Source organism: Carassius gibelio, chromosome B24 (assembly GCF_023724105.1).
Source record: "Carassius gibelio isolate Cgi1373 ecotype wild population from Czech Republic chromosome B24, carGib1.2-hapl.c, whole genome shotgun sequence".
In the NCBI taxonomy this organism is placed as follows: Eukaryota; Metazoa; Chordata; class Actinopteri; order Cypriniformes; family Cyprinidae; genus Carassius; species Carassius gibelio.
Window position 1 is genome coordinate 2,235,872 of NC_068419.1, and position 23,827 is coordinate 2,259,698.

A 23,827-nucleotide genomic window follows, 5' to 3' on the forward strand; every position below is an offset into this window, starting at 1 on the left:
ACAAACACACACTCACAGCACACATCACCTGCATTTACTTCATCTGTCTTATTACTAAAACATCAACCTCAATTATTGAAAGAAATTCACTTTTATATCAAGTGTGACGTGACTCACAATCAAACTCAGTTGATTCAGTGATTGACAGAGACACGTGTGATGATCCTCATGTCTGTAAAAACCTGCACAACATCCATGGATTTGACATCAAATTAATGAATTAACATTAATCATGTTTCTATCAAACTACAGTCAAAAATATTCTCAAAGTCTCACAGGAGAGAGTCAGGATCAAATACTAAAGTTGGTCTTGTAGATTTATTCAGAAGTGATACATTTATAACAGAATGGCTATAAGAATATATAATATTATGAAAGATTGATTTTTGGCGTTTTATGAATTCTATTTAGTGTCTGTTAATGAGCGACTGTCTCCAGGTAAATGATGTGAGTGTGTTTGCATATTGATCAGATGCTTCAGTGCTCTGAGAGTGTTTATAGTGCTGTGAGTTTAACACTTCATCACTGACACACACAACAATCTTCATCAACATGACCTTCATCATCATCTTCATCTGGACTCTCACAGCGTTTGCTCAAGGTTTGTGGAGCACAAGTTTGATATCAATTCATTTCTTCAAGTATATTGTCAAAGTTTTGAGATGATTTTCTTCTTGTTGTGTGTTTCAGAGTGTAGAGGACAGATCAGCGTCACTCAGAGTCCCTCAACGACAGCAGCTCAACCAGGAGAAACAGTGAAGATCAGCTGTAGAACCAGCAGAGATGTTTATGAATATAGTGCGCCACAATACTATTTAAGCTGGTACTTACAGAAACCTGGAGAAGCTCCTAAACTCCTGATTTATCTAACATCAGACCGTTACACTGGAACTCCATCTAGATTCAGTGGAAAGAGTTCATCTGCAACTGATTTCACTCTGACCATCCGTGGAGTCCAGACTGAAGATGCTGGACATTATTACTGTCAGAGTGCTCACTATATCAGTAGTAGTTATGTGTTCACACAGTGATTGTGAGTGGTACAAAAACCTGTGTCAGTCAGAGTCACAGTGACTGAACTGATGCTGCAGCTGATCAAACACTATCACTCACTACTGACACACAGAGACCAAACACAAAACTACACATGAGCTCACAACTGTTTCCAGCACGAAATTTTTTTAAATAAATTGGGGATATAAAATATATATATATATATATATATATATATATATATATATATATATATATATATATATATATATTATTAATTGTTTTTTTTTTATATATACATTAAAATCTCATTTATTCCTGTGATGCAAAGCTGAATGTTCAGCATCATTACTCCAGTCTTCAGTGTCACATGATCCTTCAGAAATTATTATTATATGCTGATTTATTATCAGTGCTGGAAACTGTTGTGCTGCTTAATATCTTTTGAAACCTGCGATAGTTTTTTCAGGATTGTTTAATGAATAAACAATTAAAAAGAGCCAAATTTATTCAAAATAAAAAACTTTTCTAACAATATACACTATTCTGTTCAAAACTTTGGGGTCAGTACATTTTAATTCTTTCTTTTTTGAAAGAAATTAAAACTTTTATTCAGCAAGGATGTGGAAAATATTTATATTTGGAATAAATGCTGTTCTGTTTTTTTTTTTTTTACGTTTTATTCATCAAAAATTCCTGAAAAAAGTACCGCAGTTTCCAAAAAATATTTGGCTGCACAACTGTTGCCAACATTGATAATTCTAATAATAAAACAGATCATGTGACACTTTATACTGGAGTAATGGCTGATGAAAATTCAATGTTTCACAGAAATAAATTATATTTTAAAGTATATTGAAGTATAAACCATTATTTTATTTTGTAATAACATTTTGCAAGAGTAATGTTTTTAGTTTGCTCAAATAAATGCAGCCTTGATGAGCATATAGGAGAATTCATTAAAAAAATAGGTATATACAGTAAAAAAAGTCTTACTGATCCCAAACCTTTAACCGTGTACATAGATCATTTAAATGTATTAATGTCCACCACCTTCAAAAACCAGCAGCATCATCAGAAATCCTTGCGTGAAAGTGATTTTTCTGATCCAGTGACAAATTGAGAAAGAATAATGACACTTTCTCAAGAATCATCAGTAAAAAGTAAAAACATGTCATGTTTTCATCTCCATGTGGGAATTTTTATTTCTGAGTGTTAAATTTCACCAAATACATTTAAACGAGCAGATCATGCTATCAACATGTCAAACCACTGCACGGTTACTGATCTTCAGATTTTAAATGTTGATTAACATCTTATAAAACTATTGAGTGTTAAACAAACTCAACATCATAAAAACAGTGATTCTCATGAGCTTTTGTGTGTTTCTCTGTATAATGTGTCAATGATAAGAGTCTTATGAAGAAATTAATATTTAGTCATCTCGACTCACTGAAGGAGGGTTTTTCCACACACAGAGTCACTTTGCATCAGCACAAGCTTCATCGCTCCGAGTGTTTATAGCATTCAGACTCAAACACTTTATAACACACTGCTGTTTACCACGGTACACAACCAACAAACACAATGAATCTCTTCAGCAGCTTCATCTGGATTCTGACAGCTTTTCTTCCAGGTAACAGAAGAGAAAGATAATCATTTTTGAGTGTTTAATGTTGATTTAATTTGATGAAGCACATATAATGTTGTTGTCAGCAGCATCCAGAGGAATCACTGTGACTCAGCCTGAAGCTGTGACTGTTTCTGAAGGACGAGACGTCACTATAGAGTGTAAAACTGATCCTGGAATAGATGGATGGGGTTTAGCTTGGTATCAGCAGAAATCTGGAGAAACTCCTAAACTCATCATTTATGCTGTAGATAGTCTTTATGGTGACAGTCGATTCAGTGGGAATGGAGCAGGAGGTGGAACAGATTTCACTCTGAGCATCAGTGGAGTCCAGACTGAAGATGCTGGACATTATTACTGTATGAGTCGACACTCTATCAGTGGTGGTGATGTGTTCACACAGTGATTGTGAGTGGTACAAAAACCTGTGTCAGTCAGAGTCACAGTGACTGAACTGATGCTGCAGCTGATCAAACACTATCACTCTCTCTACAGAGAAGAAACACAAAGTTGAGCTCCATCATTCTTTTTTTAAGATTATTAAATGTATTTTATAAAAAAAATTGATCTTTTATGGTTTATCTATACTACTTTCCACTCACTAATTTTTCAATCCATGATGTATTTTTATGATACAAAATTTCTTTCTTCTTTCTAATTATATAACCATAATCAGCAGGACATAAAGATGCAGCTCCTGAATAGTTTATTTATCATTTTCATCTGATCTTTCCTTAAACAGTTAATTCATAAGTTGTGTAAGTCTTATAAAACTATCTCTCAAACTCTAAAACTGTCTCATCAGTGCATGAACAGAAGTGAAACTGATCCAGTTCAGAGCCTTTAACCGATCAAACAGAGAAACTGTGAGTTTGAAGTTTGAATTTTCACGGATAAAACAAACAAACAAACAAAAAAAACATATATACAAGTTTTGCACTTGCTAAATGTTAATCTAACTCACTTAATCTTATTAAATGTGTCTAATATTTGTGAATTTATTTTGTTTCATCGTCTATTTGCAGGTGTTTTTTCATGGTTCATTTAGTTAAGTTTGCATTTTTTTTTATTTTTTTATGTGAGTTAAAGCACTGATCCAAAGAAAGACATGAAACAAAAATAACAAAAAAGAATACAAAGACTTAAAGTTACTATTGTATTTTATTTATTGACTGAACTGTAATAGAATCATAACTGAATGATTAAGCACACACATATGTTCTTGTATGAAGCACACAAAGCAGAGCAGATGCAGATGCGAGCGACTGAAGCTGGATGTGGAGAATGAAGGAGTCGCTCATGTGCTGTTAGTCTCCATGTGAGACATGAGTGAGAAGAGCAGCAGATCTACTCTGAACACTGCTGTCTCGTCACGTGTCCAGTGAGCGCAGGCTGACCGCTCCGTGTGGCCTCACAGCTCACTGAGACGCTCTCCATCCACTCCTGCTCAGAGAGAGTCAGGCTGCTGCTCCAGCTGTACAGACCGTCCTTCTCCAGGAGCCCAGCGCTGCTCTCCTGAGACCTGCTGCTCCCGTCCACCTTCCAGCTCAGGCTCCAGTCTGACGGGAAGCCCTTGCTGGCCACACACACCAGTGTCGCTGTCTTCTTTGAGGAGATCTCTGCACTGGAGGGCGGCAGGACGCTCACTTTAGGACGAGTGACGCCTGACAAACACACAACACTCACCTCAGTCAACAACAAAGCTTTTCTCTACTTTCAGATTCATATAAAATATATATGAACAATTAATACAATGATAGCTTTTCTTGGCCATTTTAACAACATTAAACTGCAAGTCATCTGAATATTTTTTTACAAAACTTGTGATCAGCAAAGCAACGCATGTTTTGTGAAATATATTAATATACTGAACAGTCATTTTCATTATAAAATAAAATATTACTTTGATTAAAAGCATGAAAGATCAGATGTGGCTTGCATTTTTTGATGACGGAATGAGAAAATCAGATACAAAAATGTGCTTTTAAAAATAGAAAATAAAACAAAATGTCTGGGATGTGTATTATAATTTTAAAAATAAATTATTCAAATATTATTTAAAAAAAAAAATACAATTAAGCCATTTCCAGTTTTAAAATATATGCAGGCTACTTAAAATTCAACACACTAATCAGAAAATGTAATTTTAATTATTTTTTTAATTATCACGTAGTACAATCCAAGTGGTGCCAAAATGACAATCATATAACATTGATTTCAAGTGCATTTAAATTTAATAATCAATAAATATCAAATTAACAGAAATTATTATAGTTTACTGGATGAAATAAAAAATGCCATGACAATCAAAACCATCTTTACAATGTTGACTGCTAAACATTCAATGTGAACTAAAAATATAAATATATTTAAATATAAAAATAAATAAACAAGCATGCATTATTTCTATAGAATAGCAAAGTGTTTCTGCGTCAGTTGTTGTATTAATAATGAAATGATTGACTTACTGCCAACATCCAGTTTGGTGCCGCTGCCGAAAGTCCACCACAGTGATACAAACTAATAGAGCAGCTGAACAAAAACCTCCTGAACGCTTCACTAACTGAACAAACACACATCAACTGAGTCTCCAACAAACACACACTCACAGCACACATCACCTGCATTTACTTCATCTGTCTTATTACTAAAACATCAACCTCAATTATTGAAAGAAATTCACTTTTATATCAAGTGTGACGTGACTCACAATCAAACTCAGTTGATTCAGTGATTGACAGAGACACGTGTGATGATCCTCATGTCTGTAAAAACCTGCACAACATCCACGGATTTGACATCACAAGAGTAAGGTTAATGTACTAAAGTTGGTCTTGAAGATGTTTTCAGAATTAAAGTGAATGATACAGTTTCTTATAGTTAGGCTAATAGAAGATGTTCAGTAATTGTTTTTTATTTCAGGCCTTTGACTGAGACTGAGCGACTGTCTCCAGGTAAATGATGTGAGTGTGTTTGCATATTGATCAGATGCTTCAGTGCTCTGAGAGTGTTTATAGTGCTGTGAGTTTAACACTTCATCACTGACACACACAACAATCTTCATCAACATGACCTTCATCATCATCTGGACTCTTTCATACTGCTTTATACTACAAGGTGAATAGTGCATATTTCTAATAAACTACATTAAATAATTGCATTATATGTCAAATAATATATATATTTTTAGGACTAATAAATGTGTGTGTTTCAGGGTGTAAAGCTCAGATCACGGTCACTCAGACTCCAGTGAAACCTGTCACACCAGGAGAAAATGTTGTGATGAGCTGTAAACTCAGTACTCCTGCTACAGGCTGCAGCCCACCCTGTGTATCCTGGTACTTACAGAAACCTGGAGAAGCTCCTAAACTCCTGATTTATTTGACCAAAAGCCTCCAGTCAGGAACTCCATCTAGATTCAGTGGCAGTGGATCTAACAGTGATTTCACTCTGAGCATCAGTGGAGTCCAGACTGAAGATGCTGGACATTATTACTGTCAGAGTGTTCACGTCATCAGTGGTAGTGGTGTGTTCACACAGTGATTGTGAGTGTTACAAAAACCTGTGTCAGTCAGAGTCACAGTGACTGAACTGATGCTGCAGCTGATCAAACACTATCACTCACTCTACAGAGAAGAAACACTAATACAGTATAGTCCTAATATAAACTTTGTTGTATTTTATATTTGAAAATAGAAGAATTTTTTCTTTCTAATAATACAGTCATACTGTAAAGTGCAAACCAGCATATTCGTGCAAAATAAGAGTTAATTGCACATTTGTTTTATTTGCACTCTTTGTTATATTTCAAGCATGTACTTGTATATGTGTTTGCTTTTGAAATAACCGATTTGAAGTAGTTTATTTAATCTGGTTCTGTTGTGTTTGATGAGGGTTGGAGCTGAACTTCAGAGCAAAGTACATCTCAAACAGGATTGGGCACCCCTGATAAAATAATAATAGTAATAATAATAATGATAATAATATTTAATGAAATAATTAATTAATCATAATCAATGTAAATTAAAGCATTCTGAATTATCAAAAATAATTTATGAAATTCTGTCTACTAAAATTTTTTACCACTATTGGATCCAGTTACATATGTATCTACCAGTGAAGAGTCTCCGTCCAGTGAAACTACTCATTAAAACAGTTTTGAACTGTTGAACATCTTCACCTGGACTCTCACAGCGTTTGCTCAAGGTTTGTGGAGCACAAGTTTGATATCAATTCATTTCTTCAAGTATATCGTCAAAGTTTTGAGTTGATTTTCTTCTTGTTGTGTGTTTCAGAGTGTAGAGGACAGATCAGCGTCACTCAGAGTCCCTCAACGACAGCAGCTCAACCAGGAGAAACAGTCAAGATCAGCTGTAGAACCAGCACAGATGTGGCTTACAGTGGTGGTTATTATTTCAGCTGGTACTTACAGAAACCTGGAGAAGCTCCTAAACTCCTGATTTATTGGACAAGCAGCCGTCAGTCAAGAACTCCATCTAGATTCAGTGGCAGTGGATCTAACAGTGATTTCACTCTGACCATCAGTGGAGTCCAGACTGAAGATGCTGGACATTATTACTGTCAGAGTTATCACAGCAGTGGTTATGTGTTCACACAGTGATTGTGAGTGGTACAAAAACCTGTGTCAGTCAGAGTCACAGTGACTGAACTGATGCTGCAGCTGATCAAACACTATCACTCACTACTGACACACAGAGACCAAACACAGAACTACACATGAGCTCACAACTGAGTTAGGACTCACATCAGCTCTATTAGACTCAGATCTGTCCTGGGACAGACGGGTTTGACTCAGTTATGCTCTGATTTGTGATGAATTGATATCAAATCAATCCAAAAACACACAGATGTTATCTCTGTTACAGTTTGTTAGTTTTTGTGGTTTTTTTATGTGTACTTACAATCATACTGATAAACTGCCTTATGAAACTACGACTCAAACTTCATAACTGTCTCATCAGTGCATGAGCAGAAGTGAAAGTGTCTCAGTTCAGAGCGTTGAACCGATCAAACAGTGAAACTGTGAGTTTGAGCTGAAATCAGATTTGCATTGACAGCTTTAGTGATTCTGATGGTCTCAGAATAGAGCAGCTCCGTCTCCAGAGACCATGTTCAAACCCCAAGAGCTTCAGTTCACATTTACTGCTAAACACAGCTGTTCTCAACTATTACAATCCATCAACAGCAGCTGAAAGAAAATGTTCATTTCCACTTCATACCCAAAGCACTTGTATGAAATGCATTTATGTATAGATTAAACACAGTGATCTGCTTGTGTTTTGCTGATCAAAAAGAGCGACGGTATTACTAACAAGAGTTAGCACAGCAGTTACTAATGAATGATGCACTAAATATGCTTTTTCTCTGTTATTTTATTTTTTATTTATTTCTATATTTTTATATCTCAGAGTCACAGAAGCTGGCATCATAAAGAGTGCACAGGAAGCGAATGAAGCGATTTCAGGAGCAGACAAGAGCAATTGAAACCCAAAAAAAAAAAAAAAACTGGACAGGTCAGCAGCATGACTGGGTTCGATGCAAAGAAAGGTGCAAAATGATTCAGAATTAATTCAGAAATGAATTCTAGAATGATGATATCCATGATACGTTTTTTTAAATCAAATTTGTGTACCTGAAAATTTACCACTTAAAAAAAAAAAGGCATTAGCAGACTATATAATGAAAAACAGATTTCAAACAGTATCTTAATTTCAAACAGAAACAGTCCTTTCAAATATAAACTGATGAGGTTTTACAGTGTAAAATAAAATACAAGCCACAGTATTACTTGTCTCCCCCTCTTCCTCATTCCTCTTTCTTGAGTATTAAGCAAGAGGACTGTCTTCCCACCCAGAAACCTGGCAGCATTTTCTCCTTTATAGGATTTTTAAACCTGTGAAGAAGTTTGACTTCTTTTTTCTTTGAATCTTCGTCTGTCTCCACGGTGTAGAAGCAGAGCAGACCCGCGGGCTGATCCACATACACCCCTATAGTGCAGCACTGAGGCACATCTGACACCCTGCTGCTGGATCCTTTATGCCAGGCTTCATAGCAGGATCCAGCCCAACCCAGACCCCACGACTCCTCGTTCTCCCCGAGGCCACAGGGACCGTCCCCTGCTTTCCTCCCAGCACCTTCATATGCTGCTCCTATAACCACCCAGCCAGAGTACAGCACCTCCCAATAACAGCGCGACGCCCAGATAGACTCCTTACACAGCACCTGCACACACACACACACACAGAGAGAGAGAGAGAGAGAATGCACATTATTACTTTGGAAAAAATGCATAAGAGAGATGAAAATAGAAACTATTTTGTAAAAAATGCATGAGAGAGATTAGTGTAGAAACTGTCTTGTATTTGTGTTTTTATGCATTCTCAAATACTGAATCAGCCACAGCTCAAAACAAATGGTTTCCCGATATGAATTGTTCATTTGATATATTTTTGATGATGGTTGACATTGTATCATCTCCCTTAGCAGAAAGACCCTCACTAAATCAAAGCACTGTAAATTATTAATTATTGATAATAATAAAAATAATAATAATTTACAATGTATTCATTTCATGAAGGTTTTTCTATACTGGCAAGTAATAATAATAATAATAATAATAATAATAATAATAATATTTAGTACATTTTATTGTTGTTGCTCACTATTTTAAAAGTTATTTAATGTTCTTAGTTAAAAATTATCAATGTTAATAATGAAATAAAAACACATACATTTTTATTATGCTGTAAGTAATAATAATAATATTGATAAGTCATTATAATTATTATTAATATTATTATTGTATGCATTATTAGTACATTTATTAGTACATGATTATCACATTAGTAATTTTTTTTTGGTTGTTGCTCACTAAATTAATTTTTATTTTTAGAAGTTTTGCAAAATTATATTGTGTGTGTGTGTGTGTGTGTGTGTGTGTGTGTGCTTGCGTGTGTGTGTGTGTGTGTTTGAGTGTGTGTGTGTGTTTACCTGAGGACTGTGGTCAAATCTCTCTGGCCTGTCCAGGTAAGGACACACCTCATCTGTCATGCGGGACACTTTAGCCCCGCCCTCGGTCAACCACAGCACCTTATTGGCAGTTCTTTCGTCCAATGAAATGTTGAGCCAGTCTAAGATGAGAGGAACAGGTAAGTACTGTAGTTTACTGATTAAACTAGAGTTTGATTGTCTGAGAGTGTGACTCACATTTGAGCAGCTCCTCTCGGGATGTCGGCTCCGGGATGTTCGGCTCATAAATTGGAAGTTTTTCTGAAGATATGAGAAATATGAGTTTAGATTTCGATCTCGGTATAAAGCTAATAATACTTATCATGATCATGCAGACAGGGGTTTAGTTCATCATACCAGCAGGAGTATTTCCGGCTTTGATTTTCCTTCCTGAAAGAAACAGAAAAAAATCAGTAGTTTAATACATGCCTCTATTCTTTCTATTATGCAGTGCTCTGTTTGTTGTTAGAATTACAAAATTATTCAAAGGTAAATTTTGTCTGATCTTCCTCATTGCAGCGCTCATCAATGTCAAAATGACTGAACTAGCCAATCAAATCAAAGTAGGCGGGGTTTACAGCTCACACAAACAGAGCGTGAAGCGTCAAACGTTGAAAGATATAACATTTTATATTTGACAGCTGATTTGCAACAGAAATGTTAAACGACTGACAATAATATCCAGGAATACAAACTACTCGACTTTGTTCTCAAATCTGGCAGTTTTGAATTGAAAATGCAGTGTAATTTACATCATTCACGAAAATCCTAACTAAATGTGATGAAACAGGGACGTTTACATTCCTATTTTGCAAGAAGTATAAAATGATTATACTTACCAACTAGAATTTCTTTCACTATTCAATTTATTTGTGCTTTATAAAAATCAAGGCATGGCTATGGCCTTGTTTGTGCCAATAGATGAACTTTATAAATGGGTAATGTTTAATGTCTTCTTGTCAAGTTCAGCTTCACAGTGTCTCTCTGATGTGAGTCTATAGTTAAGCCATTGAAGACACATGACCTTTGGCAACAGTTCAGTCTAATGGCATGAGTGTGTGTGTGTGTGTGAAAGTAACCCACTGACCTAATATCAGTTTGAAATGATTTATAACACTTGTACAGACTTCTGATGATGTGACCTGATACCTACAGTACAGTCGAATGAAACACCCGAGCCCAAAACAGATGCATGCATTTAGATCAATGACATCATGCTTCAGTTTAATGATCCAGCATGTTATTGTACTCCCTGTTGCATTGACATTCTTGGCACATTTGCTATAATTAAATGTTATGCATTAATTTGATAATGATAATGAATTGACATAATTGCCTCATGCACACCTTTGAAATTGTTGCTTGTTACTTAGATTAAGTGAGAACCATTTATTGCGTCACTGATATACTATTATACATTGTATACATATACTATTACAATATTATATATTTTGTAGAAATTACTAGTACATTTCACAAATAATGACAAAGAAATTAAACGTGATATAACAGCATTGAATTAAATATGATAAATATTTTGAAGTGTGAAACTAGAAATACTGAAGTAGTATTTTCTCATAAAAACGTACAACACTGCAACAATCTTTGTTTTATTTACAGCTTTGTAGTTTTTAGTATTTTCTTTAAGATTTTACTTTCCTATTTTCTATTTTCATTCATTTAATTAAGTTTTAGTTTTTAGTGTTAGTTAATTTACAGTTGTTGTAGTACTTCAAATCAAACAAACTAACTGGAATAAAATGTTTACATTTATTTCAAGTATTTTTGATGGTTTTAGTTTAAGTGAATTATAATATCCCAGTTTCAGACTGAATTAAGTTGCTTTGTAATATTTTATGTATATTTAATATTTTAAATATTAATTATTTACTATCAGCACTAATACAGTTAGTTTTACTGTACTGGGCTTAGTTTTTTAGTAGGCTTCATTTGTTTTTTCTTTTATAATTTTACAGCTAAATAATGTAACAATAGCACACACACACACACACACACACACACATTTTGAATGATTGTATAAAATAGATCCTGTAAATTACAAACACATTTGACTACAGAAGAAACTTTCTGAGATGTATTTCTGGGTTAGTTCTTAATGAAGATAGCAATGCTTTACCTGTCTTCTTGATCTGAGGTGCCATAATTCTTGTGCTTGAAGGCATTTTGATGATTGAGCTTGAGTTTGTCTGTATATAATCTGTCTGGATATGGACCATGTCGTGTGTAAGGTGAAGCGGCTCTTTTATAGCCGGCATATAGTGCAGAGAGATGGGCACATGGCCACTAGAAACCATAAGGAGGGCGTTTCCAATGTCATGGTTTGGCCAAATAAAGGCAGCACATCAGAAACACAGATGCACAGACAGACACATCACTGAGGCGATGTAACGGACCACAAACTGGGTCAAATCACACACACACACACACACACACACAGACTGTCATCAGGATTATTATACTTAAACAAAACCATAAAAACAACTAGTTTGAATAGTAGAACAGTTGGCACATTGCGTGAATCAGAGGTTAAATAACTATATAAATACTGTTAAATACTGTTTCTTGCACAGACTGAATGTTTTGTGTCTGTACACATCAATGTATCATCACGAGCCGCAGGGTTTCATTTGGTTTTATGTCTTTTTTTTATGTTTGTTTCATTGTATGTTTTAGCCGTGATTCCCATCCACTTTCATTATAAGACTGACAGACTGCAATGGTTTCAGTTAAAAATCTCTATTTGTGTTAAAGTAACAAAGTCACTTACATCTTGGATGCCTGGGGGTAAGCAGATAAACACCAACTTTTCATTTTTGGGTGAACTATCCCTTTAATTCACTAAAATTACTAAAACGATGACAGAAATATAATGAAAAACTATAAAAATGCATTTGAAAATTAATATATTAAGCATACAAGAAAATTAATGAAACTTTCAAATTAAATGCAAAACATTTAATTACATCAAAATTAATACAAAAATAATATCTAAATGATACTAAATAACACTGTTTGCAACAAAATCTATATAAACTATTGACAGAAACAATAAAATACTAAAACTAACTCAAATGAAAAGGAAAACAAAAACAAACAAAAAAACTATAAAAATATAAAAAATAATAATATCAAAATAGTAATAAAGTCTAGAATAGCGTGTGGAATGTATAATAAATTATATAATAATTAAATTTAATTCTAAAATATTTATCTATCTATTTATTTTTTGTATTTATTGCTTGCTCGGTTAGACACACAGATGTGGTTGTTTTTATCATGGTGAGGACTGTCCATTCATGTTTTCTACTAAGCTCTAAACCTAACCTTCACAGAATCCTTTATGTATTTTCCATAAGATGATATTAGTCTATTGTCATTGTGTGGATTGTTGCCCACCTGAGGAAACAAATCACTCGAGCTGTGTGTGTGTGGGGGTGTGTGTGATGCAGCTGGCACAAATGTGTGTTGCGTTTTAGAATTGACAGATTAAATTCCAGTCTAACACTTTTATAAGATATATGATCCAGAGATTAGCAGGTCTAAAATAAATTCATGCACGGCACAGAATGCAAGTGATGTCTCCTCTGAAACCTTAACCGCCCGCAGAGCACTTATCCTTCACACAGCGTCCTAATGTAAAGTGTGAGTTTGTGACCCTGGACCACAAAACCAGTCACAAGGGTCAGTTTTTCGAAACTGAGACTTATACATCATCTGAAAGCTGAATAAATAAGCTTATTAAAGATACAACTATTTAATCTGAGGGTGCAAAAAAAAAAAGAAAAAAGAAAATCTTAATATTGAGGAAATCACTTTTAAAGATGTCCAAAAGAAGTTCATAGCAATGCATAATATGTATAAATATAAAGTTTACTAAATATCTTCATGGAACATGATATTTAATATCCTAATGATTTTTGGCATAAAAGACAAATCAATAATTTTGACCCATACAATGTATTTTTACAAATATACCCCAGTGACTTAAAACTGCTTTTGTGCTCCAGGGTCATAATTAGTCAACATCCGTTATTTTCTTTTTTCTTTTCTTTTCTTTTTTACTTGTGTCATTGTAAGTTTACTATAATTATGGAATGATTGTGCTGTATTTTATATATAAATAATAATATAATAATCAAAAGTATCGATCTAATTATGAATCTAATAAGCAAAATTACATTATGTGCTGTATATATGGACAATTTTATTATTCTATATTTATGTGATAGATAGATAGATAGATTTTTCTTTTTTTTCCTTTCCTTTCCTTTTCTTTCCTTTCCTTTCCTTTCCTTTCCTTTTCTTTTCTTTTCTTTTCTTTTCTTTTCTTTTCTTTTCTTTTCTTTCCTTTCCTTTCCTTTCCTTTCCTTTCCTTTTCTTTTCTTTTCTTTCCTTTCCTTTCCTTTCCTTTTCTTTTCTTTTCTTTTCTTTTCTTTCCTTTCCTTTCCTTTTGGTAACTAGTGCAGCTACCGTAACTACTTTTTCCAAAAGCTAGTTTGACTGTTATGTCTTTTAAATGATGAGTAACTTGTAACTTGGCAGTCTTTTTTAAAACAACCTTCCCAAAACTTAACTGCAGCCAGTCAACAGTTCTGTATTATAACTAATAGAGTGTGTATTCCATGTATAACAGCATTATTTCTGGTCACTTTGCAGTGTGTTCACCTTTGATCTACTGACATGATCGTGATGCTCCTGCTGACGAGACGCCAGGGTTTTCCTCTCTCAATCAGAAGACAGCAGGGAAACATGTTTATGATGTTTATGACAGTCGGGATCATCAAACCGAGCTGCTCTACTTCTGTTTTTAGTGTGTTACAGATAAACTGGCCAATGAGCATTTCACCCTTTCTACTAAATTCTTTAAATCTGCATTTCCATCCTTCCAGATTATCTTCTTCTCCTTATTTAATTGTAAGTTTAGGATTTTTTTTCTTTGTTGATTAATATCTTTATGTTTCATAGTTCACTCATAATAAAATTACACAGATATTCTGGTAGCACTTTATTTTAAGGTCCTGTTCCCCATGTACATACTATGTACTTATTATAGTAATTACCATAACTATGTAATAACTAGGTACTAACCCTAAACCTAACTCTACCCCATGTAGTTAACTTGTATAACCAGAACTTAGATAAATACACTATAAGTACACTAAAAGTACATGTACGTACACATACTGTAAAATAAAGAGCAACCGATATTCTTTATGTATTCAAACCCATTTTATTAACCAGTGTCTTTGCTGCTGACCTTTGATGATCCAATTCCATTGTACTAATAAACAAAAATAATTCAGGAGAAATATAACATTATTTCTTTTTTTCTTGCGGGGGGTTGAGGTTTCATGATTGTGCCAGACTGCCAGTCTTTTCTAAAAATACAAATACCCAGAACTTCACAAGTAGATAGAAGTGAGATGCAGTGCAGTGTGTGTGTGTGTGTGTGTGTGTGTGTGTGTGGCTGTCATGGAGCTGTTGTTCCTGAAACAGAACAGCCATCTGACAGCACATAAATCCTTCATGCATGTGTCTAGTGTGAGTTTCTCTCAGTGTGTGTGTGTGTGTGTGTGTGTGTGTGTGTGTGTGTGTGTGTCTGTGTGTGTGTAAATGTGTTGAAAAGCCAGTGTGATACAATGTCTCAAAGCTAATATGACCTTCTCTAACCTACTTAATGTGTGTGTGTGTGTGTGTGTGTGCAGTAATGACAGAATTACCTTTTTATACCTGCATTAATTTGACCCAAAACGCTGATTTTCATGTAAGACTTACCAACTCATAAATACTGTATTGCTCCAAATAAAATACTTTTTTTTTTCCCTTGAAATGCATTAAAAAAATTATGTTCATCTTATATTCAGGTTCTATACTTTTAAATGTCAATTAAACACCTGCAATTATAGGTGGCGCCAAATACACATACTCAGGACTGAATCGAAGCAGTTATTTGTGAAGTTTTGGGAATCATTTTGTTTGTAGCTCGTATCAAACTGTCAAAGTCACGTGATTACACAAAGCTTTGTTACGTCATAAATGTTTCAAAATCTCTGCAGTTTGCCATTATTCCGCGGTGAACCATTGAACCCGTGTCTATAAGTTACTTCCTGATCTCAGATCAGTTTAGTAAATTTGTAAATATTTTAATGGTATTTTGTGTAATTAAAAGGAAGAGTAGTGGGTAATAATCTATTAATGGTCTGTTTAGACAAGCCATCCTTTAATTAAACAAAAAAAACACTGCAAATTACAGTAATAAAAGAAGAGATATTATGTAGACACTTCCTATTTTATAGTATTAGATTATGTTAATTGCTTTTAATATATTATATTGATTGTTTTTTTTGTTTGTTTTTGTTTTTTTACTGGATAAAGTGTGGGCTCAAGATAGTTATATCAGTTGATTTGAAGATGAGAATGTATAGGATTAACTGTGAAATACTGGGCCTCCCTAGAAGCTGGGACAGCCAAAGTATGAATCATGGCATTAAATGCATGTGCCAAGAGAAAATCAAAAACAAGGTCACTATGTTCAGAATGAAACACTGGCTGAATACTGTACTCCGCACTGCCTCCTATGGTTTAAAAATAGTACGTGCAACCACAAACATTATCCCATGAAAAATGTGCGGAGTGAGTACTAGCTAGGTATCTTATGCATGCAGGCATTCACATGCTATTTATATTATGTTCTGTATACTGGAAGAATAATAGTAGTAAATGGTAGCATGCTATTCTGAACATATCTGACCAAAAAAAAAAAAAGACCTAGCATTATGGCTGCATGGTTAACGTTTAAAGAAAAAAATAGCAAAGCCTGCAATTTAATTAAAAAACTAAATGCACTACATGTTTCAGCGTAGCACTGAGTCTTCTTTTAGACACATTATCTGCTAAATAAGACCATACTGGATATCAGCACTGTAATTGTAACATTTATTTTAAAAAATTATGAAAAATTATTATTATTATTATTAATATTATATTTTTATTTAATAATAATTTACAATAATAAAGTTGTTATTGTGCATTTTATAATACTATTCTAATTGATAAATGAATTTAATAATTATAACTATTTAAAATTAATAACAAACATAATCAAACATTATCATCATCATTATTATTTTTAAAATATATATAAAAAAATATTTTTCAGTGAAATATTACAATAGTAATATTTTTTATTTTGTTTGGATTTAGTCATTTTTATATTTTTATAATAATTTATTTTTATTTTATTTCATAACCATATTGATATATAATCATTTTTATTGCTTTTGCTTCTTTTTTCTCTCAGAAAAATTGCATTAAATTGCAATAAGAATTTTACCCCAAATCATGCCCACCTAGCAGAAACCCTCCTCTCAGATGTTTGGGGTGCATTAAATTTACAATAAGTTTTCCGACTATCAAACAAGTAATTTCTGAGTTGAATTCAGATGTTGTGGCATTACCTAATGCAAGCACTTAATATACAAGACAATGCATTAATATAATCATTAGACTCATCGACAGTGCTATGCATGCCATGCAGTGTGGATGCGATGCTATAGATCCTGCCCTCACCAGTGCATAGCTGTGCCAGTCTGAATGAGGTCAATCTCTAGCACATGGCTAGCATGCTTGTGTTTGGTGTGTAATGTAGTGACACCTGCCTTTGAAATCAGGACACGAGCATCACCTGCTCCACAGCCTCACACGTCAGTAATAGAGTCAGACACAAACACAACTTACACTTAAGCCTCACTAAACCTAAAACATTAAGGCAGCATGAACGCTTTAAATTAAAAACAGTTGTTGTCCCATCTGAGGTTTTAAAAATGTTAAATAAAAAGGCCATTAAAGGCCATTGGCTATTAAAAATATTTTAATATTTTAAGAATACAAATATGTTTTTAAAGCATTTTAAAATATATTTTGCCCCCTACATTTTTTATTTAAAATCAAGAAAATGCATGCAATAAACGCATTTAAATATGCATTTTATATGAAAATATTATAAATCTAGTTTTGATCTCTATATGCTATTCCATCTACATTTATAAATATTTAATATATGCTAATTTCACATTTGCCTTTTTTAAAAACCATATCAGTAAGAATGGATGTCGGAATAAATTCAAATTAAAGTTCTTTTACAACTGCTTACACACAAAATCTTTACTTTTCACACAGTTTCTGAAAGCTGATGCTCAATCAGCAGAGGCACAAGTTTTTAATTTCATAAAACACTTTTTGCAAAGAACAATACACAATTCTCAATGGAACACACAATAATCTATAAGGAATTAATATTATGGCAAAGGTGTTGGCAAATGTTTGCTTTTGAGATGTGTTTGTGATGTTTTGAATGCAGTGCTTCATTTTGCAAGAGATGTGAGTCATTTTGCATTTTGTGTGCAATTCTTAAAGGGGGGGTGAAATGCTATTTCATGCATACTGAGTTTTTTACACTGTTAAAGAGTTGGATTCCCATGCTAAACATGGACAAAGTTTCAAAAATTGAGTTGTACGTTTGAAGGAGTATTTCTGTTCCAAAAATACTCCTTCCAGTTCGTCACAAGTTTCGGAAAGTTTTTTTGGATTATGGCTCTGTGTGAAGTTAGATGGAGCGGAATTTCCTTATATGGGTCCTGAGGCACTTCTGCCGGAAGAGCGCACGCTCCCGTATAGCAGAGCACTGAGAGCACAACAGACTTCACTGATCAGAGCGAGAGCGTCGCCAAATGTCACAAAAGAAGTGTGTTTTTGGTTGCCAGGGCAAGACAACCCTGCACAGATTACCAAAAAAAACCAGCATTAAGGGACCAGTGGATGGAGTTTATTTTTACAGAGCATCAACGGAGTTGTGCAAGTGTTTGTGTTTGTTCCCTGCATTTCGAAGATGCTTGTTTTACAAACAAGGCCCAGTTTGATGCCGGATTTGCACATCGTTTATTTCTTAAGGATAATGCAGTCCCAATGAAAAAGAGTCACGATGGTGTGTTGGAACCGCAGGCGGTGAGTAAAACTGCTTCAAATATCTCTGTGTTGTTAACTTAGCTATCGGCGCGTAAGCACATCAAGTAAACAACATGCGATGTTGTCATCTAACTGCACTTTCCATATGTACAGTTTAAAAAAAAAAAAAAAAAGCTGACAAAGTGTAACTTAGTCATTTTCCAAAACCGCTAAGCAAATATATACAGTTTCAGTACATACCACATAGAGACGTCGTTGCTGATGCTGCTCTTGTTAAATTTCAGCCTCTGGATCTGATTCTGGATCATAAATAGATGCTGAATCTGACTGTTAGCCGTGGTTTGTTTTGGATGATGGGTCTTCCCTCACGGTAATGTCACAGCTTCCACATGCTCTCAACACAAAAGCCTACTCGCGCTCGTAATTCTTTAGCTCCGCCCACACGGCACGCCTCCAGCCGGTCGTGTTTTTCCGGGAAAAATCGGTAAAGACTATCTTTCTCTTATGAATATAATAAAACTAAAGACTTTTTGGAGTTATGAAGGATGCAGTACTACTCTATAGGTACTCAAGATTAACAGGATATTGAGTGAAAATGAGCATTTCACCCCCCCTTTAAAATATGAAAGTAAAGTTTTGAAAAAAAAAGTTTTGAAAAAAGTTTGTAAAGTTAAAATAAAAAGAGGCAAAGTTTTGAAAATTTAAGCAATTAAAAAATAATACTAATTAAATAAAAATAAAAAAAACTAATCGTCATCGGAGGCTGTGGTGTAAGTTTTTTTTTTTTTTTTGCCATTAAAAATCATGTTTTTTTTCCTACTTGTTTAGTCTTTCTTTTCTTTTCATTTCTTTATTTTTTCACTTATTCTTTACTTATTCTTTACTTTTATTTATTATTTATTTACTTTCTCTTATTAACTTTATTTTATTCAGACAACAAATGTCCAGTTCTAGGTGCATCCATTCTGTGAGCATCTGATTGCCTTGTATAGTATACATCAACATTCAGGTGTAAATCTGAGCTTTGTTTGGTGTTGATGTGCATGGACCAGCTTGCTGTTTGTTCACATATCTTCGATCCTCTTCTTGTTAAATCTGTTTTAAATAACACTTCTTTGAAAAAGATGATAAAATTACACAGGCTTGAGCTGCAGTTTCTATTCGTCCTGTGCAAAAAAAAAGCTTCAATATTAAGAAATACAGTATTTTAATTATTATTAATAATTAATATTTTTTTATGTAATATAATATTTTTTAAATAAATAATTATAATATTTTAAATTAAAACAATGTTTCAAAAAAGTGTTTTCAAATATACACTATACTGATAAATATTGTAAAAAATATATATATGAAGGGAAACATTTATAAATAAATTATGATTAAATATTAATATTATAAATGATGTAAATATTTATATATTTTATATTTAAAATAAATGTTAAAAAAATATTTTTTGATAAATAATTAACATGTTGAATATAAATACTTAAACATTTATAAAAATACACAAATATTTATAAATACTATTATGATATTATAATATTTATAAAACTTAGATTTCATATATTTTAAATAAATATTGAAAACATTTAACATGTTAAAAAAATTATGTTTGGCAAACCTTTTTATTATTATTATATTTTAAATACACAGTGTGTCAATACATTATACAGTATACTATGTTAATATTTATAAATAATATATACATACTCCTGAGTACCAGAAAGAAGGCTTTGTGAATTTCTCATTTTTTCTCATTCCATTCGTCCTGTGCAAAAAAAAGCCTAATACACACTGACCCCTAGTGTAAGATGCATATAGTTGCAAGAGTAGACGTGCAATGAGGAAAACAACAACAGCAAATATTTTAAAATCAAATAGATGAGAAAGAAAAAAAAACACCTAGACCCAAACCGCTGACGTTTGTTCTCTAAAAGAGCTCTTCGGTACCGAAATTAATTATTGAATATTTAATATTCACATAAACTGCCCCACATTTGTATGAAGGATTTGTTCCTTTCGACTTCAGTTTAAGATCTACAATATACACTCTCTGCTTTATAAATATATGTCTGTGGATTTTAATGCCAAGAACAAACATTTTGACCCCGACGTGATTTGAACACGCAACCTTCTGATCTGGAGTCAGACGCGCTACCGTTGCGCCACGAGGTCTGTGCTGTACACTTAGGAATGATCCCATAGGATTTCATTCTGCTGGTCCTGTCTTTTAATATCACTTCGTGTCAGGTTCAAACCACAGGACGCTGATTATGTATTTCAGGGCTCAAGCTGGTGCATTTATTCAGCTGCAGCACCATCTAGTGATGAAATAATGATTACATTAATGAACATACTATTGTAAAGTGCTGTTCATGTTAGAAAGCAAAACAAAAGAACCAAACATTTAAACGTTTAATGAATAATTATTATAATATTTAATACATGAAATGAACATAGGCCTAATTTTAACTCATTAAAATAAACAAAATAAAACTAAACAAAAGAGATAATTTAAGGTGAAAATTTCTACATTTTATAGTAATGTCTACATTCTACGTCATTTTGGCATTGTAAAATATTTGTCCCGACAAAGATGAACTATCGATTCAATATTTGAATCATATTTAATGATTACGTAGGCCTTATGTTCAAACTCGGAACATAAACATGTACTATTAATTGTAGAACTTAATGAGCTTTTAGAGTAAAGATGAAAGATTTGACCCCGACGTGATTTGAACACGCAACCTTCTGATCTGGAGTCAGACGCGCTACCGTTGCGCCACGAGGTCCTGTACATTCTGTGTGAATAACACGGTTCAGGAAGTAGTTAGTGATCAGGATTAACCCAGACAGAAGAGACAAATGATGAGAATTGCGATAGAGATTTAAAATGCGCTAAACGAGTTTCGAAGTGCTTGTTTGGACTGAAGGGCTGCAAATGTTTATTGTGTAACAATATGTTACATAATATTGTTATTATTGTATATTTTAATTTAGTAGTAGTAATAATTAATACAAATATAATAATAATAATAATAATAATAATAATAATAATAATTTAATATTTCCCATTAAAATAATAATAATAATAATAATAACAAAAAATAATATGTTTTCTTTGTACATATGTTTCATCCTTATCCGAGAGATGCATGTTTATGTAATGCAAATGAAATAAATAAAAATAAGCACAGGTCACATGTTGCAGCTCGATATGATTGTCATGCAGATGCACATGGTGTGTACAAGCCAGCTGAACGACAGTGATGTCATTAGACAGATTCTTCAGATTGTGTCTCTTCACTCCTGCAGCGATCCCCGATGCGCGCGCCACATATGGGATGAGACTCTATTAATAAAGCCAGCGCGAGCCTGGCAATATGAGAGTATCAAACTCCCATGGGATTATACAGGAATGAAGACGCGAAAAACAAAATAGTAGTTAAAGATCAGTTCATTAAGATCTAAACTGAGCATCTGAGTCCAGAAACACAAGATTCTGGAATGAGTTTGGTGTGAACTGATGGAGGAATGTTTAAAGAACGTTATACATTTTATATAATTTAATAATAATTTATTATATAACTTATATAATATTAATAAATACATTATTTTAATTATTATTAATAATAAATTCTTTTTCATTTAATATAATATATTTTTATTAATAATTATAATATTTTAAATTAAAAAAATGTTTCAATTTTTTTTTTAAATATACAGTATACTGATAAATATTATATAAAACATATTTAATATATGAAGGGAAGCATGTATAAATAAATGATGATTAAATATGAATATTATAAATTATGCTAAATATCTATATATTGTCTATTTAAAATATATGTAAAAAAAAAAAAAATATATATATATATATATATATATATATATATATATATATATATATATATATATATATATATATATATATTTTTTTTTTTTTTTATAAATAATTAACATTTTTAATATAAATATTTAAACATTTATAAAAATACACAAATATTAATAAATACTATTATTATATTTTCTTAGATTTAGTATATTTAAAATTATATATTTTAAATAAATATTGAAATTATTACATTGTTTAGAGAAAAAAAAATGGATCCATAACATTTTTGGAAAATTCTATTTTATTCAAATGTTATGCTATGTCCTCTGGAAAGGACACAAGGGAAAAATAAATAAAAGGACATGAAAAGGCAATCAAGGGGGGGGGGGGGGGGGGGTGTTGTTGTTGTTGTTTGTTTGCTTGCTTTAAATCACCTATCAATTTTTAGGTTTCTGGAAAAAAATTAATTTGTACACCAAACTTTGTTTAAAGATGATTCTCAACTATGTTATAAAATATCTAACAAAATAATTTAACATACCATTTTGCTTTATGCAATATGTGTATACGAAAACTCATAAACTGGTTTTCCCATTAAAAACTATGTATGTTTTTTTAAAAATTGGCCAGATTTTCATAATAATATCTAACATTTCATAAGAATATTGATATATAATTTATTTTCCTATTTAATTACTAACCTGGCAGGAGAGACACCATGATCAAGTAGACAGTTCACCCAGGGTGAGGCTTGTCCATTGCACTCCGGCCATGCTGACCCCTGCGAATTCCCCAAATGTGGGAATCTCAACTGCATAAATTATGGTAGTGGGGACTGCGTTTGCACTCTCCGCTGAAATCTTTTTTGTGGGAAGTTGTGGCCTGGTGGTTCGAGAGTTTGACTCCTAACCCTAGGGTTGTGGGTTTAAGTCTCGGGCCAGCAAAACCATGACTGAGGTGCCCTTGAGCAAGGCACCGAACCCCCAACTGCTCCCTGGGCACTGCAGCATAAATGGCTGCCCACTGCTCTGGGTGTGTGTTCACAGTGTGTACTTTGGATGGGTTAAATGCAGAGCACGGATTCTGAGTATGGGTCACCATATATGGCTGTATGTCACTTCACTTAATCATTTTGTCTCCCGAAATGCGTAATAAACATGCTTTTAGTGGTGTCTCTACAATGGACATGTATGAAATGATGTTTCATAACAGGAAGTCATATGCTGAATTATAACAAAAAATTACAAAACTAATCATATTTAAAGATAATTAGAAATTTTATTATCAGATTTTATTATCATATTAAATTAATGTCAGCCAATGTCAAGACTCTTGACTCTTTACAG

The 23,827-nt window shown here is 33.1% G+C and overlaps 1 protein-coding gene, 1 long non-coding RNA gene, 3 other non-coding genes and 4 gene segments (V, D, J or C); 5 read left to right on the plus strand and 4 right to left on the minus strand.

Moving 5' to 3' along the window:
- Positions 1-427: 427 nt before the first annotated feature.
- On the plus strand, positions 428-1,151 carry LOC128013080 (immunoglobulin kappa variable 3-20-like). The segment is given in 3 exon segments: positions 428-601; positions 691-948; positions 1,060-1,151. Coding segments are annotated over 3 exon segments (399 nt in total).
- A 1,304-nt stretch (positions 1,152-2,455) lies between these two features.
- Positions 2,456-3,522, plus strand: LOC128013570 (uncharacterized). Its single transcript, XR_008183342.1, has 2 exons — positions 2,456-2,629; positions 2,713-3,522. It is a non-coding gene; the product is annotated as an uncharacterized LOC128013570 (long non-coding RNA).
- Positions 3,523-3,771: 249 nt separating this feature from the next.
- LOC128013081 (Ig lambda chain C region-like) lies at positions 3,772-5,241 on the minus strand. The segment is given in 3 exon segments: positions 3,772-4,287; positions 5,092-5,143; positions 5,233-5,241. Coding segments are annotated over 3 exon segments (378 nt in total).
- A 145-nt stretch (positions 5,242-5,386) lies between these two features.
- Positions 5,387-6,300, plus strand: LOC128013565 (Ig kappa chain V-III region PC 2485/PC 4039-like). The segment is given in 2 exon segments: positions 5,387-5,740; positions 5,838-6,300. Coding segments are annotated over 2 exon segments (378 nt in total).
- Positions 6,301-6,436: 136 nt separating this feature from the next.
- On the plus strand, positions 6,437-7,405 carry LOC128013083 (immunoglobulin kappa variable 4-1-like). The segment is given in 3 exon segments: positions 6,437-6,444; positions 6,780-6,829; positions 6,919-7,405. Coding segments are annotated over 3 exon segments (384 nt in total).
- Positions 7,406-7,567: 162 nt separating this feature from the next.
- Positions 7,568-9,977, minus strand: LOC128013084 (tripartite motif-containing protein 16-like protein). The gene is made up of 3 exons (XM_052595805.1): positions 9,851-9,977; positions 9,635-9,774; positions 7,568-8,866 (listed from the first exon to the last, which is right to left on the minus strand). The coding sequence occupies exons 1-3, from the start codon at positions 9,975-9,977 to the stop codon at positions 8,450-8,452; spliced, it is 684 nt and encodes a 227-aa protein (XP_052451765.1). The 3' UTR covers positions 7,568-8,449.
- A 10,766-nt stretch (positions 9,978-20,743) lies between these two features.
- trnaw-cca (transfer RNA tryptophan (anticodon CCA)) lies at positions 20,744-20,815 on the minus strand. Its single transcript has one exon. It is a non-coding gene; the product is annotated as a tRNA-Trp (tRNA).
- Positions 20,816-21,363: 548 nt separating this feature from the next.
- trnaw-cca (transfer RNA tryptophan (anticodon CCA)) lies at positions 21,364-21,435 on the minus strand. Its single transcript has one exon. It is a non-coding gene; the product is annotated as a tRNA-Trp (tRNA).
- Positions 21,436-23,174: 1,739 nt separating this feature from the next.
- LOC128013692 (U1 spliceosomal RNA) lies at positions 23,175-23,336 on the plus strand. The gene has a single exon (XR_008183382.1). It is a non-coding gene; the product is annotated as a U1 spliceosomal RNA (small nuclear RNA).
- The last annotated feature ends 491 nt before the right edge of the window (positions 23,337-23,827 follow it).